General features: G+C 40.7%; 1 protein-coding gene and 1 long non-coding RNA gene across 4 annotated transcripts in view; one reads left to right on the forward strand and one right to left on the reverse strand.

Moving 5' to 3' along the window:
- Nucleotides 1-20,205, reverse strand: part of igf2bp2a (insulin-like growth factor 2 mRNA binding protein 2a) — a 119,723-nt gene that overhangs the window by 59,480 nt on the left and 40,038 nt on the right. Inside the window, exon 1 of one of the 3 annotated variants that reach the window (XM_062457417.1) lies at nt 13,323-13,402. The exons of the other annotated variants lie outside the window; for them this stretch is intronic. Within the exon in view, the coding sequence (XP_062313401.1) occupies nt 13,323-13,330 (8 nt within the window). The 5' untranslated portion in view covers nt 13,331-13,402. Of the gene's footprint in view, nt 1-13,322; nt 13,403-20,205 lie in introns of those variants that run through there. 3 annotated transcript variants of the gene reach the window in all.
- On the forward strand, nt 118-2,252 carry LOC134016895 (uncharacterized). Its single transcript, XR_009929698.1, has 4 exons — nt 118-1,416; nt 1,497-1,720; nt 1,835-2,006; nt 2,138-2,252. It is a non-coding gene; the product is annotated as an uncharacterized LOC134016895 (long non-coding RNA).

Raw genomic sequence — 20,205 nt, forward strand, 5'->3', positions numbered from 1 at the left:
CATTCATTACCTAGCTACAAACAAATGCTTCGTAACTGAAGAGTATTTACTTTTTATTGGCGATATTGACAACAGAGGATCAAAAGATGGTCTCCGTTTTCAATTTGAAGCAGTAGATCTAGCTTATGTAGGAAATTTTCCATTGCATCCTATCTCTAGCTTCACGCCTTCGGTTATTATTCAAGCCTACGGTGTTAATACAGTCTGTAAAAATACCACTTTGACACACTTTCAAGAAATGATCCGCTGGTTAGATGTAGCATGATCTTATTATTTAAGTATAAAAAACTCACCAGGGACAACGACAACATTGGCAACCCTGCACTATGAATTATTATTTTGATGTCATCTTAAATTAAGTGTCTGAACAGGACTGGGTGTGCAGGCACACATGATTAGTTTCTCCTCCGTCTTGAACCTGAAACCTAGATTCTAGGTTAGAAATGTTGCCAGTCTGTTGCCAATGACCAACGGTTGCTACGCTTTTCCAGCAAGTTCAAGTCATTCCAGTGTTGTCCTTTTACCTTCAAATTCGTTCAACCCAGACTTCAGAAACTGGTTTTCTGCTAAATTTTCACATTTTCCTGCAGCTCATCTTTCTGAATTTTTGCCCTTATTGTTTTGCATTTTTCTTCTTCTTTTCTTCTCTTTTCTTCTGTTTTCTGCCTTCATCTTGCTCCAGGTCCTTTCAAAAATACCTTTCACAGCAGTACCTTCCAACTGCCAGTACTTTTGCATTTTTCTTCTCTTTTCTGTACTTTTCTGCAAGTCTGAATGTTTTTTCATATGGTGTTCTTGAGCGAATTATATAAAATATATATTTTCACATTTAAAATAAATGTTTTATTTTATTTAACTTAAAGTTGATTGAAAAAATCCTAACATCAAAACCCGGTGGTGAACGTATTGTCCACGAGTATGATAAGACCAAAAATCTCACAGATGCCACCAGAAGACAGATGATTAACATACTTGCTGCTGAGATGACAGAAACACATGGGTAAGCATTAGACATATGATTTGCGTAATTACTGTGTAGTTATTATTTTTCTTATATGTTGTGTGATGCCAGTTGACTTTGATGGTTTAATTGAATTTCAAATACCTTCCCTAGGACATCCCCCCCCAAAAAAGTGTCAGGGTGATGTATGCACAGGGGATTGTTGCATTCTTTCCTTATCTGGAAGACCCATATTCACAACATGGATATGTAAGTAAAGGTGTAATTGCAACATTATACCCATATTCATTATTTTAAATGTTTGTGTTAATTTATATATCTATGTTCATATCTAATTACATAGGAACATTATTACGATCCAGAGAGTGGGTCTGGATACCTGGCATGGCGTTTGAAGACCATACAAAGAAAAATCGCTGAAGAAAAAGGGGCCTCAGAAAGCAAATCCCCCTAAAGTAAGTTCAGTTACATTTAACTGAGTTTGTGCTGTGAATTGTGTTGTGAAGGAGGCTGTCAATTTGTCATTTGTCTTCAGCTGGTGGGCCAGGCCATGGTAGACAACCCATCACCAGTGACCAAGTACCAACTGACGAGGAGGTGGAAGCAGCCATTGCTGTTTTGAGATACTCTGCTAATGAAGACACAATCCGTGAGAAGATGAAAACTACTTTTGTGTATCGCCAAGCAATGGTCAATAATGCAGACAAGTCAGCAGATGTATTTTTGGTCTTCCCACGGTTTTTGGACACATCAGGACTGGTATGACTTTTTTATTCACTATATCACCAAAATACCAAATAATGCCTTAGATATCACTCAAGAGAATGGTGGTGTTTTTTTTTCTTTTTCAAGTCTATGTTTGATGCATTGCAGATAGAACAAGACTTCAGACATGTGTTTGGTGAGGCCACAGCCAACAAATTCCTGGAGAAGTGGCCAACCACTTTCAAAGAAAAGGTGATGAAGGAAAGCCAGGGACTCGTACCCACCACAGAACTCTTGGATTTGATGCGCAATGCTGAGTCAGCTGTTGAGACTGAGAATGGTATGATTACTGTTTGATCTTGACATTACTGTGTTAATCTATGCACTATAAGCATTTTGTAATGGTGCGAATCCTCAATTGAATGTAATGGTGGTATTATGTGAACTTGACACTGGTTTACTGATCAATAGGCTGGGACTGTGACATATCTGCCATCCTGCTGCTGCTACATTTGCTACCACCAGCCCCACAAGGGCAAAAGAGGCCAGGAAAGATGTCTGCATCTCAAGCAGCAGATAAGCTCATCAGATTTCAAAAGGTACGTTGAAATATTGTGTGAAAATCATCTCAACCTCATACTCACTATGAGATCTGATGTATAGTTACTAAATACTTCTATTTAATATCTCCTCGAGGTTGGAACCAGTGTGCAGCAGCATCTATATGGCATCACCCAAAGCAGTCAGCCCTACCTTCTTGCCCTTGGATCTACAAGGAGCTGCATCTACTCCTACTTCATTGTTGTCGACAAGCATGCACTACCACGCAAAGTGACAGGTTCAGTGGGAGCCTTTGACGAACTCTTTAAGGCCCATTTCTTCTTTGGTACGTCATACAGTCCTTGCCTGAACAACTTTTTCACTTTTTTGCAAACAACCATCTACAACATTGACATGGGGAACACAAAAGAGACCCCCAGAGTTGCTGAATTAAGAGCAAGACTAATAAGATAAAACCATGAGGTGTTTTCTTTGCAAAATATGGCATAGAGGTCCAAACAGTCTCACCAGCACCTTAAGGTAATCCATGGACTATGTACAGGGAGGACACTAACTCTGAAATGTGGTCAAGTGGGATATTCACGTTCTTTTGGTAGCTTTTCTGGTTTAAGAAAGCATCTTAACAAGTATCATGTATGCAATTCATTTGATTCTGCAGAAGATTCTTCACAACACCAAAGTACCGTTGACACTTGTAATGCCACTGATATTGAAGTGTCGACAGAAAATGTAGAGTCTGTGTCACAGGTATTTTCGCCAGGCATTGTAAATAGTTGTGCATCTGTAATTGCTGATCTAAAGGTAGCAGGTGTAAGTCAAAGTGTAGTCAATTCTGTTGTGATTTCTATGGAAGAGATTGTCCAAGATATCCATCAGCATGCTAAAGAAGCAGTCATTAAGCATGTATTTTCTGATGAAAGACAAACTGAAATGTGCAAAAAGTTTGAGGCATGTTTTAAGGAATTACAGAATCCTTTTACAGTTCTAAATTCAGAATACAAGCGATCAAAATATTTGTCAGACAAGTGGGAAACGGTAGAACCTGTCGAATGTGTAATTGGCTCCAGATTCGACACATGACGAAACAAACAGACTGGAACATATGATCAGAAAGTAGTTCAGGATAAATTCATGTATGTTCCAATTTTATCTACATTGCAGTCAATTTTTAAAAGTCAACATGTTGCAGAAATGTTGCAAAGCTCAGGAACTGGCAACTCAAGATTTGGAGATATTTGTGATGGATCATTTGTTAAGAACCACCCACTGTTCTCAACAGAAAGGCACACTGTGCAGATCCAGATGTTTTATGATGATTTTGAGGTTGCAAACCCTCTGGACTCCAAGCAAGGTATTCATAAATTGGGTGGTATATATTTACCTTTAAGGAACTTCTCTCCAAAATGGAATTCTTGTTTGGCTAATATACACCTGTGTGCCTTGTTTCATGTTCAAGATCTGAAACGGTATAGTTTTAGTGAAATTCTTGCTCCTATTGTTCGAGATATTAAAGTGTTGGAGAGTGATGGGATTGAGATTCCTTTATACAGTGGTCGTGTACGTGGCAGTGTAGTACAGGTTACTGCCGATAATCTGGGTTTACATGGTTTGTTTGGTCTGGTGGAATCTTTTAACGCAAGGTACTGTTGTAGGTTTTGTTTAGCAGAAAAAGATGACTTTCAGACAGAATTCTCTGAAGATTGTTCCAAGATAGTGTTGCGTACCAAATAAAACTATACTGCTCACTGTCAAGAAATGACCAGCAATCCATCTATTCTTTATGTTTTTGGTGTGAAGAGACCATGTTTATTGAACTCATTATAGTATTTTCACACAACAGAGAACTTTTCAGTTGATGTGATGCATGATGTGTTAGAAGGGGTGGCCCAGTACGAATTGAAGTTGTTATTTTTGTATTTGAAGGAAAAGCATTTAACATTAGGAGAATTGCATTTAAGAATACAAAGTTTTTATTATGGATTCATGGAGAGAAACAATAAACCAGTGGCTGTGAATTTATGTGAAGGATCAAATTATCTGGGACTGAATGCAGTTCAGTCATGGTGCCTTCTGAAGAATGTTGCTCTTATCTTTGGAGATTTGGTAACTTCTACTGACCAACACTGGGAACTACTTCTTTTGTTGCTTCAAATAGTAGACATTATATTCTCTCCCATGTTATTTCAAGGTTTATGCGTTTACTTAAAACATTTGATTGTGGAACACCATAAACTGTTCAAACTGTTGTTTCCTCAGAAGAAACTTTTACCAAAGCACCATTTTCTTATCCATTATCCCTGCTGCATCCAAAAAATTGGACCTATACTTCATAGTTGGTGTATGCGGTATGAAGGCAAGCATACTTTTTTCAAAAAACAAATTAAATCGTTGAAAAATGTTACTAAAACATTGCCAAAAAAACATCAGATTTATATGGCACACCATCTTCAACAACTTTTAATTGCTTAGACATAGGTCCAGGGAAAATTGTGTCTTTAAACATGGTAAAAGGAGGTTGTGAAATTGCTATGGCAATGCAGGTGCCCAGTAGCACTCAGGTTCTTAAAGTGCATTGGGCTAAATATCACGGGTATGTTTATCGCCCACATCTAGTTATCTGTGGAAAAGTAGAATCTGAAATACCTCAGTTTTTTTTATTGAATCTGTTGTGATAATGCATGAAAGATTGTTATTGCTCACTCTGCCTTTAGCTACTGTAGCTTTTCAGGAACATTTTCATGCATATGAAGTGACCAGGTCAAAACATGGTTTTCTTTACTTTTATGTTGAAAACTTGCTTTATCATAGGCCCTTTGACATACAAATGTCATATGGAATGAACGACACAGCTCTATTTGTGGTTCCATATTGCTTTCTCTGGTGAGCATGTGTTTTCTGATGTTCATTGATGTCAAAATAGCCTATACAGTTACAATAAATACTGGTATGGTTATCTGTTTGTTTGCTTTTTACCTTCATTACATTACAGTAATTCAATAACACTGTCATGCCATTGAGTTTTAAAATAACACTATATATGTATATATACTAAAGAAATCATACAAATCAATATTTTGTACACATTTCAGTGGTCATTTGAACACTTTCCTTCTGATATATCCACTCTGAAAAGTGTCAATATATTACTCTGAGGAGTGTGATTAAACCACAGTGTTAAATATGTGTACACATTTCAGTGTAAATTCTAACACAATTTTGAGTAGAATTAACTCTGAAAAATTAACACTGACCAAAGAGTAAATTTAACACTATTTTAGAGTGGGACCAAATATTATCTGAAACAGAGTTAAATTTAACTCTGTCGGTGTTGAATTAACACTCTTGTTTTTACTGTGTATTAATGACAAAATAGTAACGCACAGTGACTTGGACAAGTAACTTTAATCTGATTACTGGTTTGGAAATAGTAACGCGTCAGATTACTCGTTACTGAAAAAAGTGGTCAGATTAGAGTAATGCGTTACTACTAAGTAACGCGTTACCGGCATCACTGATCATAACCAGAAGACAGTCTGTCAAATTAGTTCTGGTTATTGGTGTTGGCATACAAAGTTAATCTTCTCTTATTAGCCTAGTCCATGTGATTAGAGCTAGCAACAATAAATTGCAGATTAAGGGGTCCCCTTTCGTCCAGCTAGCTCTCAACGCTCGTCAGGAATTTCAGGTCCACTCACTATACCCTTACAAAAAAGAAGTATACTTCAAGTTTAATTTGTAAGTATACTTAAGTATAAAAAGTATACTATTATCATGGTACCTAAAGTATACTAGCAGTGTACTTATTTATATACTATTTTTGTACTAAGTAAACTGAATTGGCCCACTTTTTAGGTTATTTAGTACACTTTAAAGGTGTATTTGTACATTTAGTACACTTATAGTGTATTTGAAGTTTACTATTGAAGACTGTAAAGTAGCCTGTGTAGTGCACTTTTAGTTTATGAAGTATACTTCCTAAAGTACTTCAAAGTATACCTTTGAATACTCTAAAGTAACCTGTGTACTGCATTTTCAGTTCATGAAGTATACTTCCTAAAGTACTTCAAAATATACTTTTGAATACTTTCAAATGCACTTTCAATTAATGTAAGTACTTCAAGAAGTAAACTTAATAAATGTCCATTAACTATGATTTACTATAATATTTATATATTTAGGGGCCCCTCCAACGCCACCGATCTTGCATCACTTGACGAGAACGGGGGCCCTCGCCAAGTGACACTTATTGTTAGCTGAAAGAAGCTAATTCCTGCGTATGGTCTCATGTTGCTTAAATCCAGCTCTTCTTATCAAACGTAACAGTCATTTAACTCATGGTTCCAATGGTAAACCAGCACAACAATGACAATTACCATGCAACAAAACACTACATTCTAAGCAGACACAATAAAAAAAACGAAATTCATGAAGTTACATTTGTATTTTGAACAAACGGCAAATTTATCAGCAAATTTTAACACTATTTACCGCCTTGCATCATGGGATTTGACCAGCCAATGAGCCCCGCTATCTTCATTTTTTCACGTTGTTATGTCGTTCTTCAGTTAGTTTGACAGTATAACCTTCAAATGCATAATGCAACCCTTCTGTCTGCTTCTTTCTCAAGTAGTTTTTTCGTTTTTTCCATTAATACTCCAATTGATAATTATTAGTATCGTTTAAGAGTATAGGGCTTAAAAATGTTTTGGCCGTAATTAAGGTTACAGCTTCAGTAACAAAAAAGATTAAATGTGCAATGCATAATATATTTTCCTAGACATGAATAATTAGAATATACAAGATGGATCTAAAAAATGTAACTTGTACTGTACTTTAAAAGTATTTTGACTGTTTTTGCTGTTTGATAAAAGAAAACGTAGCCTACATCCTACTCCAGAAGAAATGTATACCATTTTTTGTTTCTAAGTATACTTCTTATAAGTATATCAAAAGTGAACTATTTTGTAAGTATACTTCTTATAAGTATATCAAAAGTGAACTAAAAGTGTACTATCCATTTTTTTGTACACTTATAGTATACTTTAATATACTTTTTTTTGTAAGGGTAGCTAGCTCAACTAGATAACATGGCTAGTTTGCATCTAGCAAGGTTGTTCCTTGGTACAAACAAACTTGACCCTCTCACTGGACATATTGTATAATAAAATGTTTTATTGAATGAAATTGGTTGCCTTGTATATTCTATTCTGTTTACCAAACTCCTTTCTTGTCTTAAATTGAGCAGTTGCTGGTGTGATTGCTATCTAGATTCAACTTGCATCAAGTACTACAACATAAGTGTTGTTAACGTGGTAAATTGTAAGTGGGCTGATGAATAAAAAAACGTGTTTAACAAGTCCCATTTACTTCAACAGTCGAAGGTTAAATGTTTAGTAGAACAATAGTCCTCATTAGGCTACAGTATGGTAGCTAGCATAGCCATTTCTAGCTCTGCTTCACAATATTTCTGCCTAATGGTACAAGTTAATGAAATACATAAATGTTAATAAAGTATCAGACATATACATGATACAACACAGCAGAAACTGCTGCTGTCTGTCCCGACGAAAACCATTCATACAGGTTGACAGCAGTGTTTTTTTTAGAACTACAGCGCGCTACTTGAACCACGTGTCGGCGAGATCAAAGAGTCTCTCTTTTTCTATGGCTCTGAACGCAGCAAACCACGAGAAGCAGGAATGTCCGACTTTACGGAGCCGTTTTTAACTCCTCCCCGACTGCAAGCGGCAACTCTCGCTGGTCGTTTCATGCAGCCGCAGCCAATGTCGCACACACCAAATTACAGTATTCAAGTGCCTGACGGGGGAAGCACAGGCACCTTGTACGTTTCGAAATAATTCAAAGATGTCCTTCCTTTTTCTTTAAGTGCAACCGACTACAGAACTAGAATTTCTTTAAAAACTGTGGTCCTGAAGCAGCGTTCAATCCGACTCTGAGGTGCTCTGGTACAAAGCTACCCTCCATTATTGAGTGTGAGGCTCTGCAGGAAACCTTTAAGAACTCCATACCTCTCCAACTCTGGTCACTAACTATGCCTCCAGTAAACTGGGCTGTGGCTGAAAAGAGCAGAGTAGAGTGAACAAAGTGTTATTCCCAACACTATCTAAAGTGGGTAAAAATGTATCTCAACATTCGTCTGGTTTTCGTAGACAGTGCCAAAAGTCTTCTGCCTTAACATAGATTGTATTCATAACAATTCAGGCCCTATTGTGAACTAAGACAGAATCCCTTCTGTTACAAGATTGTCTGTATTACACAGGAATCACACTGATAGCAAAAAAAATGATAGCTTTCTTCTCTCCGAGGGTGGACACCAGGCCTGGACTGGTAATCTAGCATACCAGGCAAATGCCCGGTGGGCCGACGCACTTGGGGCCGATATGATATTTAATATATATATACATTTAAAATTGGCCAACGACTGGTCCATAAAGCAGGGACTGCGGCCCATTGGTTCATTTTCAATACTGACACTGGGCTGGTCCAATCATATCTCTTAACTCTTTTGGCGTACAGGTGGGTGGTGTCCGACCGATTGTGGTGGGCCGGTCTGAGCAAAAAAGCCAGGGCCATTTTTTTGTCCCAGTCCAGCCCTGGTAGACACTGACAATGAGCTTTGCCCCAACAGATGGCTTGATTTGACACTGCAATCATCAGACGTCTTGCTCAAGTCATGACAAAAGAGACTCAGCGATCAAAACTTCTTGTTATAATCAACAAAAAAGACTTATACCACAGACAGCTTAAAGAACAAGTATCACAGTGAAAGGTAAGACGAGTTTCAACTTCACATCCATACAATGAAAGGAAATGAAGTTGAGTATTAATCTTGTTCTTGACCAAATAAACTAACAGAGAAAAGTTTTTAATCTATTTGTGTGTGGTTCAGAACTACATCCTCTACATAGCAAATATAGGAAGCACAAGCTTGCCAGCTAGCGCCTTAAACTATCATTAAAGGAGGTGTGTATTACAAATTAATACGTTTTGTGGAGGACATCTTCCTGTAGCTCCCAGCTAGATTGCCGAGCACCAGAAAGCTGCTACAGGTCACAGGATTTCTGGTTGGTCCAGGTTAACATCTCATCCGCAGGTAGGTGTGTTAACATATGAGGTGTGTATCTCTATGACATTGTGTAAATTGGTGTCTGGGTGGGGGGGAGGGGGTGTATAGCAGTGAGTTAGAATGGGATTGTCCAAGGACTGGGGTGGTCTCACTCAACATCTACAGACTAGTCTAATCTGAATTAACCCCATTTCCAGCTTGGTCACTTAAGCTCTTAAGCGTATAAGCGTCCTGAAATCTCGAGAGGAGGAGCCCGGTCCTCAATATTGAGAAGACCCTTCTATGTGTGTCAGAAGGGATCTTGCTCACTCCCACAGGTGGCTTGCTTTCTGCAGCCTGTTGCTGAACTGTAACATATGAACAGACCTATTGGCCAGCACATGCTGTACAAACCGCCAAGACCAAGCAACAGTGTAATTAACTCTTGTACACTCAAAGAAATGAAATGTTGGGTTTACTTAAAAACAGCAGTTGTGTCAAGTAATTCAAAAGTACTTGGTTATGGTACTTTATATGGTATGGTAAATAACTTGTGTATTTTTACTTAACACTGCTGCTTGGAATGACTTGATTTCATGTTTTTCATGATATTTTTTTAAATTTCTCTTTACAAACAATGTCAATGTCCAACCACATTTGTAGCACTCTGTCACAATGCAAAATTGAGAGTCAATGCATTGAGATGGACAAGTGAAAGCTGATCGTCTGTGAGCTCAGTCTTAGCATAGCCCAGTTTGCAGACTCACGGCATTAGAATAAGCCTTCTAGAAGGTGAGCTCAAAACTGAGATCATTATCGATAGACTGTGTCCATTTTAGAGGAGATAAACTCTAATTAACCCGTTGAGCTTTTATTCACCACAGGACATCTTTCTACAGAAGATAAAAACGTGCCAATTATTAATCTGAAATCATAAACTTCATCTGCATCCATCATTCACTTTTTGCATTTACAGCACACGGCTTATAATATATTTTTCAATTGGCTTCTTTAGATTCACATCATAACAATGTATTAATTAGTATTTTTCACAAATCCGTGTACTGTATTGTCATCCTGTCTGTTGAGTTATACTGGTATATAGAAAACCTGAGGTTTCTGCAGGTTTCAGTAAGTCAAATTTAAGACCTTTTTAAGACTATAAAGATCGAAATTTAAGACCTACACGACGCATTACCAAAATTCAAATCAAATCAAATAAATTCAGAAAAAAACATTTTATTTAAATGAATTCAGTCATTGAAAAAGCATTAATTTTACACATAGGTTAATCACATTAGTAACCTTCCACACCGAAACAACGTGCCAAAACCTTACCCCCAAAATGAAAATAGGGTAAAACAAACTTGCCCTCAAATAGAGAGAGAAAGTGTGTGAGTGAGTGTGTGACTCCAGCGCCTTCACACCCAATTGAATATTTTTCTGGCAAAGTTTGCAGCGAGCCTCGTACCTGGAGCTGGGTACCGCTTGTAACCAACAGCGGAAATCGCTGTGATCTAGCCATGTCTCGTTGAAAGTACACTTTCCCATTTTCCACACTTAGCCGAACTTTAACAAACTGTGAGGAGACGCAGACGTATTTCGCGGCCACAGACCCACAGAAAGAACTACCCACTATAATAACTTTCTGCGGCCAGCGTTTCTGGAAATGAACGAGGGTAAAACTTTTTTAGACCTGACTAGATTAAATTTAAGACCTCGGATGAAAATCTAGACGTTTTTAAGACTTTTTAAGGCCTTAAATTTTAAGTTCAGAATTTAAGACTTTTTAAGACCCCGCGGAAACCCTGGATGATGTTTCATTGTGCCTTTGTCCATGACCACAAGGCTCTCTCTTCCCTTCTTTTTAATTTCCTTCTTCCACACTACCTTTCTTTCTTTACCCCCCTTCTATCTTTGCCCGTCTCTCTCTCTCTCTCTCTCACACACACACATAAAACTATCCCCCCTCCCCCCCCCCCCCATCTCGTGCCCCCCTGGCCCTCTACTATTCAGCTGGACCGTTTGAGAAAGACGCACACCGCTCACCACTAACTGTGGAGAGCCTCCAGCCCTAGTCAGTGTTCACTCTGCTGGATAATAAGAGAAGTAAACAAACAAAAACGTCCGACTAACATGGCTTGTACATCCTCTTCAATCACAGTAACCTGGATTTAATTGGTTTGACCAAATTCAATTGTATTGAACTGTTCATTATGAGTGACTGTGGCGTAAACCTCCCTAGTGGATCTCTCTCCACAATCTGACCGAAAGAGTGGTGGTTCAGATGATGAACTCTCACAGTGCCCAAATAAATACATTCTAGATGCTCTGATGGTCTTATGATTAACGTACTGTGTTTGTGATACGAATGTAAAACACAGTTCTCTTCCTACCTGGTTCATGTGACCAACTCTCAAAGATGTTTATGCCATCAAAGGGTCTGTCGCCCACAGCCATGTAAACCACAGAGGGAGAGCACCCTCCTGACATTTTCATATGCAAATATAACTTTATTTCCCGTCGAGAGGAATTACATGGGCAATTTGCATACATTTATACCCACGGACATTAATTCATTTAAATTGTTCAATCTAATCAGTCTATGTTTCTGATTTTGGTTCATTCAAAATTCTACTGGCTACCATTCTACTGGTGTGTCATTGGACCAAACAATGACACACTCAATACAAACACACCCTCCAGCCTGTATAACGATATCTGTATTTAATAAGAAAAGATTGTGTGTATGTATGTGCCTCTGATTATGGCACAACAATAGAGCTGGATTTAAATAACAGCTGTTGTGTGGCCAAGAATCCAGAAAGGAGTTCCAAGTGAATCACTCCAAACAAATCCATGAAGGAGTAAAACCTGAGATGAATCAATCCACAGAAATCTCAGAAGAACAAATACAACAAATCCCTGTAGAAGTGAAACCTTCTTAGATGAATTACAATGCACCAAACCTCCCTCGCTTATGCCGGGAACGCAGGTAACTTTTAAGACAGCTCATGTTATGACTTTGCAGGTCAGCCAATCAATTATTTGTATGGGCTTTAGTAACAGGTGATCATTTCTCTTTGAAACAGTTTATCGCTAGAGAAAAGACCATGAATATTCATAAGTAAGAACCCTCTATGTTCCACTGGTGTGCTGTAGGAGCTCCCTGTGGGACCAAGCCAGGAGGCTCATGACAGACACTTGCTTGTATTAAGGGTTGCAGGAGAAGTCAATGCCCTGGAAATTGTGAGTAAATATCTATCATTAATTTTCTCTTTTCCTCACAATTCTTTACACGGGCAGAGCAGTCAGCACCAGGGGAAGGGACCACATCATTGTCCAGCCTTGTAGATCCACAAAGTTGTATTTTCCAATGATACAGCCAATAAGAGTGAGAAGCAGAGCGATACAAAAAAGTGTAAATGGTGAAATCTTCAACACTGTGGTGCACCATGATTCATGACTAGGATCCAAAACTCAAAAACAGGTAAACTGATAAATGTACCTCTTTGACAAAGAGCCAACATAATAGAAAGGGACACAGGCAATGCTCCAACCCACATATGGCATTGGGCAAGTGCAAGTACAGACTGAAAAAAAGAATAATGTATAAAACAAAGAAGTGTAGGAAAAGAGAAAGGATTCTCCAAAGCCTGGTGCTGGCCTCTTGGCTGCCAGTCCAGTGACCACCAGAGGCTTGTTTCCTGCTCCAGCCAGCTCCAGAAGCTTCTTCAGAGACCTGAGAAGCCTCCCATCTCTCTGTCACAAAGCCCACAGTCAGCACTCTGCTCTGTCAATGGCAAACACTCAGCTAAGAGTCACACTGAGCTGGATGCAAACACTGTCACACACACTGTCAAACGCACACACGCCAACACTAACAAAAACATGCACGTAAAGACAGGCAAAGAGTATGCGGCACATAGACAAGTTGTAGGAATGCTGGGAACATACACACACAAACACCCCAAAATATAAATCACAATACTAAGACTAGCTCTGGGCTACGGGGCTACAGCCAAGTACCAGCTCATGGTGCAGAGGGGTCCAGTGTTAGGAGCTTCTCATGGTGCCTCTGCAGTCGGTGTGGCTGTGTGTGTGGAGTGGTACATGCTGTTCCTAGCATCCCTTAATCTGCCAGCCATGCGTATTATGTCCTGGAGGCTGAGCCTGCTAGGTACAGAGGTCTTCGAGGGTTAACCTGGATCAATACCACACGTACACTGCCATACGTTACGCAATATATGCCTCTCTGTCTCTACCCTCTCTGACTCCCTCTCTCACCTCCCTCCCTCTCATCCCATCCTATCCATTCTATATGTTTATACCCTTCTTCCTCTCATCCTCTCTTCTTCTGTCTGTCTTCCTACTTTTATCTCTCTCTCCCTTGCTGGCATACACACACTCACAGTGCCAGTGAGCTCAGATTGTATAACCAGCAGGGGGTTAGAGAAGGGCTCTCCCCTGAAAACATTGACTGTCAAGTCTAGAAGCGGCATGTTCAAAGCCACAAGCTGCTCAATCCCAGCTTGTCACTGAGGCTTTCCACCAATCACAGCTACTGTTACTAAGGTTCTCCTACAATCACATTTACTGTACCATCACTGTGGCTCCCCTCCACATGGTATAAGAAAAAATACTCATAATACTTGAAACACAATGAGATTTAATGTTTACAACTAGTTATATTATTTGGTATGTTAACTTGTTTTTGTTAACATGTTTCTTTCTAAGTCTATGGCTAAATCCATTTAACATTTAGTACTGTAGACAGCATAGCCGTGCTTACACAGTACATACTACTGCTGGCTGTATGCATGAAGTACAGGCTGTTTGGGACATGATTACCATTTTATCATGTTATTGCAGACAGGTTTGTAACAGTTCCCTGAGCTGAGGGCTTTGGGTCCGAATAACCAGATTGGATTGCATACTGCAGTAGTGGTTTGTAGTAAGTAATAGTATGTAGTATGTAGCAGTAGTAGTATGAAGTATGCAGTGGTATTAACAGTAGTGGTCTGTAGTATGTATTTAGTATGACATCCTGTCCTTTCTGTAATACTGTAGCAGATACTGTGTCTGAAAAGAAACAATAGTATCCCAGCTGAGACACAGGGAAGGCTTTCTCCAAATACATCCTCCACAATGACTCTTCTGCAACAGAAGCAGCAGAGCAGTCCGACTCAGAAGCCCTGATGCCTAACTTTTCCTATTTACATTGCAGGTGTAGCGGCTAAACAGATCGGAAACAGATCATGTGACATAAGACCCCGCGATTGGACAGAACATTGGCTTCAGGGCCTGAAGTCATGTTGACAAGCCCGGAGAAAGACTGGGCGTGACTTAGCCCACAGCACTTTAACACACTTTCAGGGGGTGGGGAGATAAGGGAGGGCTGGAGGATGGATGGGTGAGGGGGTTGTTGGGTGGGGCAATAAAGGCCGATTTATACTTCTCCGTTTTTACAGAGACGGACACAGGGAACGCCCTCTCCGACGAGGAATTCCCTCTCCGTGCCCTCTCCGAGCCCCTCGGAGCTCTACTTGCACCTCCTGATTTTCCTCACTATCCGTCTGTCCGTCCGTCATTTTACGGATACCCCTTGGCTGTGATTGGTCCGTATTAAGAACCGCTTGCGTCAGGGGCGGGGTTGCCGTGATAAACAGGACGAACAGAATCCTTTGACCGCCATTGCTGTACGTTTTTACAATTCATATTTCAGCTAAACAGTACATGTAAATCAGCATCTGAATTAAAATGTGACGAGAAATGGGCAGTGTAGTTGCTGAAAATGTGCGTATTTTATTGATGAAACGGCTAATTTGTAATTTCGATAACCTAGGTAAATAAACACTCGACGACTTACAAAAAACCGTTGCGCCACCTACTCTTCTGGCGGTGAATTGTTTTCAGCACCCACAGCCTTCGGAGTACTATAAATTCAACCAATCCGTCCGACTCCGTCCGTCCGTCCGTCTGTCCGTAACGGAGAAGTATAATTCGGCCTTAAGGGGGATGGAGTGTGGGGGGGGGGGGGGTGTGGGCAACAAGGGATTTGGAAGCTGGTTTTTCTCTCATGGTAGTTCTCTCGCCAACCATCCAGCCAGCAAAGCAGCCTGCACACCTCAGACAGATCGCAAGTGGCTGCTGGGTAAATGTGGAGTGGGTGGAGCCTGAGCAAGAAGCTTATACAGTAAATGCATTATGCTGCTCCTCCTAAAACCTTAGATCATCTCATGTCACGTGACACTCAAGTGGCTGAAGTGGCATTACCCCAATCAGGTTTTAATCCCTCAGCTCAACAAGACTAAATTCCTGAATGAGACTCCTCTAATATGCACAATTCAAAATCAGTCCTTGAATGATATTTTTTTTGTTCAAACGACGTCATCCACGCCGGATTCCTGCTCTGATTGGTCAGGATTCAGGAAGAGAGAGATCCAGTATAGGAAGGCATAGAGAGCTGTGGACAAGAACATACCGCGTCGCTCTGGGCTTCCCACACCAGATGCAAGAAGAGGAATGAAAATACAATTATTTATTATATCTGTTTAATGGCTTAAATGGCTTTTCTCTCTTTTAAAAATAGGCCATTAGAAAGGAGCATTCTCCCTAGACCACGCATGCTCGGGGACATCTGTGATAAACAGGCGCTTTCAACATAACTGAGCCAATTTCCTGAAGACACACAAAATCTATTGAGGACTTCTTGATGTAAACACACTAAAGCAGGACCGGAGTTCTCCCCTCGAAGCAAGCTTGTAAACAAATACTACTATGAGCTGCACAGCGCTGGAAATTACAGCCAATAATGAAGAGTTCAAACAGGAAGTCATGTGCGTTCTGAACAACTGGTGGAGATAAATCTGCATCCTCCAGGAATGCCTGTGAAGTGAGCAACACCAGCACACATCACACCATCCAACCGAGAGGGAAAAAATTACTCTGGGTGTGGGTGCGAGGGGGGAAGAGGATGCCACACGCCAGGCCCAGTGAATCAGAGACCGTTCTTGAAATGTTGCACGCAGGGCCAGCGCGAGTACCTTCGCCGCCCTCGGCAAGATGTTTCAACCCCCCCTGGGAGCGCAAATCGGAGAGACGCCCCCCCACCCCGCCTCGGCGCCCTCTGCTGCTGGTGCAGGACGGTTAATTAATGGACGCACTTCGGTATTTGGCGCCCCCCTCTTCATGGCGCCCTAGGCGGCTGCCTAGTTCACCTATAGCAAACGCCGGCCCTGGTTGCACGTTCGATGCTGGCGGCTGCGTAAAGCCGTTTCTCAGATCCACAACCACAGCCCGTAATATCAAATCCAGCTTTGATGCCTCTCTACTGCAGATCTCCACCTGTCATTTATTCCCATCCAACCCGAATCTCGGCTCACTGGAGACACTTCTGATGGCCGATAAACCAAACCAGGCCACCGACTGACACCACGCTTGTTCACGCAAGGCCTGACAGGAACCTTGCTAACCAAGCAGACAGCCTCTTAACATGGAGTCTGGAGTAAGCTGTCAAAATGTTCCAAGAGCGCCGGGCCGAGTAGTTAGTTTATTCTGAGGTGGAGGACTTGCACAGTGGGGTGCCTCACATTAATGGTATAGTTTGTTTTCATTTCACATCCAAACACCCATAATTCCATTCTTGCTTTGCATTTTTATCCTTCTGAAGGCTCGCTCAACATTGTTGGTGTGGGTGATGCTACTGTAAGTAACCAAGGCTGAAACCTGTGGAGAAATCAGCTGAAGTAAGGGTTGAGATAAAACCCCTCTGATTTCTCCAGCATGCTTCATACAAGCATGTAGAAATAAAAGCACATCCTCAGAGGTTACGCCTACTGTTACGGCTCTCCATTTGTCCTGCCTGGCTGTATCAGGGGGAGAGGAGACACAGAGAACTGGTAGAGAGAACACACGTGATCCACGCTCATACATAAGGGGGGGGGGGCAGGGGAGAGGAGAGGAGGGCTCAAAATAGTTTCAGAACGCGAGTCAGGACCTCCCTCGGGAGTCTTACCATCTCACACACTTCAGCCTTGCACTACCTCAGCTGAAATCCACCCCTTACCTTAGAAATCTCCAAACAGCCATCCTTCCCCTCTTCCTTTGACTGGAGAAAACTCACTGAGCTAATGGGGTGATGATGTTCTTCTGGTTTAGATATGGTTTTATACTGGGGTTTATGTGAGATAGGGGGAGGAAGTAAAGGTTTGAAGGGTTGGTCTATACTGTATGTGGGGCAAAAGCTGTACCACCTGAAAACACTAACACCTCCCCCCAGGCACACACCCACGTAGCTGCCAAAACATCAAGTATTTACAAAGCAGGAGAGAGACCGTTCAAGTTGTTTAAATGCTGCAATGTCCATTTTTTATTAAGAGTCAACTCACAGAAGCCAAACTGTTGTAAGATATAGGATATTTCCTTCGGGAAATCAATAAACGCACTTTACACTGGTCTTCCCAAGAAAACCACTGAAAGACCACAGCTCATTCAAAATTCTGCAGCCAGATTATTAACCAAAACTAAAAGGAGAGAACACATTAGTCCTGTCCTAGCTACTTTACACTGGCTCCCAGTTACCTTCAGAATTGACTTTAAGGTCCTTTTCCTCACATACAAAGCTCTACGTGGACAAGGACCAAGCTACATTGCTAACTCTCTTATAAACTACACACCAGCTAGAACACTGCGATCATCAAATGCAGGCCTATTAGAGGTCACCAGAAGCAGTCACAAGAAGATTGGTGATGCGGCCTTTGTCAATTACAAAACTATGGAACAAATTACCCATAAATATTAGGGAAGCAAACACGCTAGACATTTTTAAAAGACAGCTTAAAACGTACCTTTTTACCAAATCATTTAACTAATATAATCTCAGAAGGGTTTACTACTTTTATTAGTTATATTATTGTTTGCTATTTTAATTATTACTTTTATCACTTGTATTATTGTTTTTATTGATTCTATGTAAAGCACCTTGAGCTGCAATTCTTGTATGAAATGTGCTATATAAATAAAGTGTTATTATATTATTATTATTTTAGTTCACAGTAGGGCTGTGCGATATGACCAAAATCTCATATCCATAACTGTTGTGGCACGAAATGTTTTTATTTCTCTACAAAATGCTCGCTAATTGCACAGTATGGTCTACCTGGTGTGAGCTGTGACAGTGACCGGTCCACCGTTCTATCCAACGTTACATAACAAATTCAACTTCCTCTTTAGATTTTTAACTTTAATGCAGATTTTAGATTAAGATGGTTAATATTAGCCATCAATCACTTTCTTTGCAAGACACCCGAGTGTAGATGACGTTACCCACGCAGTTGAATAATCACTCACGTACCCTCCCCCCATAAACACATTGGCCAACTCTTTCAGACTCGCTCCGTCCTCGTTTTTCAACAAGAAAAAAAAAAGTTAATTCAAATTTACAGGTCGCACATGTGCGAGTAGGCCCCCCTGGGGCCTCGTATACATTTTGCGTACGCACGCAAACTTTTGAGCAGACGTGAGAATGTGCGGGCCGTCTGCAAAGTCTTGTCTGGCTATGTAACGTGGCGAATTCTAACTGAAAAGTGCCGAAACTCACCAAACATTACAAAATAAAGTTTCCACATAATTACTACCTCCACTAATAAAAGTTTGATCATTGATGTGAATGATTCACATCAAAATGCCAAAATCCAAACGGGAAATGCTATTAACTGTTTAATCCGCCACCACTTAATAATTTCTGTTAAACTTGAGGGTGTCAAACGAATGACAAAATCACTCAAGAAATGCATGTCACCCTCTGTATATGGTAAATATTGCATGCAGCACAGATTATTTATCACAGATTAAATATATTAGGGCTGGGCAATATGGGTATTTATCACAATAGATATATGTCCATTCGATAACGATAATTAAGATGATAGACCACAGATCCGTAGTAGTAGAAAAATAAGTCTCTTCCTCAACTTTTTCCCTACACTAGGCATAAAGTTTAGGCAGCGCGGTGTGAGAGAAATGTTTGCAGCCAGAGAGCACGTACCTGGGGTCAAGTAACTTAAGCTTTTTAAAACCTTGCTTTTTATCAATACCTTGGCGCAAACTCACACTTCCTGCATGTTCGGAGGCAAGGCGGGGTCAGTGGCTCATTCACGTGCGGTCAATCTCACGTTGTGCGCAGGACCTGGTGTACGACCGGTTTTATACATATGAATATTTCTGTGCGTAGGTACTTTTCAAGTTTTGGCCGTACGCCATCTTCTGGTATGTAAGCTGCGCAATCTTTTATACATGAGGCCCCTGACCTTTATGTTGGCTGCAGACTACTGCGGAAGTGTGTGTCCAGTAGGAGTGTGTGTGTAAAGTAGAAGAGTCTGTGTCTGCAGGGAAGACAAACACACATTTATTTTGTTTTGAACTCTACTTGGTTCTATTGTACTGTATTTGTGTGAATAGAAGCATAATCCCATGTTGTTATACTGTACAGCACAGTAGGGCATTAGGTTGGATTCATTTTTCATCAACGACACATTCTTTCAAATAGTAGACAACATCCCACCAGGAGAGCACGTTGGTCTCGTCACTCACAAGGCGCCAACAGGAAGTTGCCAGTACAGTATCTCCAGGGTTTTTTAGCCAGCGGCCGGGAGTCTGGTTGGACCACAGATTGATTGCTTCGTCAAGTAGGGATCAATCGAGAACCCCTCTCCCAGGCACAGGGGAGCTGAACGAGAGCAGTGGTTTAACAGACTGTTAAACATTCTGGTCACATCTGCCCAGATTGTCTCGGCAGCGCCACGCGATCTACCATAAATGATTCTGCTGCCAGCAACAGCCCAATGTTTGGAATTATGAAAATCAAACGACCAACTTGGGTCTCCCAGCGTGTGTGTGTGCAGTGTGTGTG

The sequence above is a fragment of the Osmerus eperlanus genome, chromosome 3, assembly GCF_963692335.1.
Source record: "Osmerus eperlanus chromosome 3, fOsmEpe2.1, whole genome shotgun sequence".
Taxonomy (NCBI): domain Eukaryota; kingdom Metazoa; phylum Chordata; class Actinopteri; order Osmeriformes; family Osmeridae; genus Osmerus; species Osmerus eperlanus.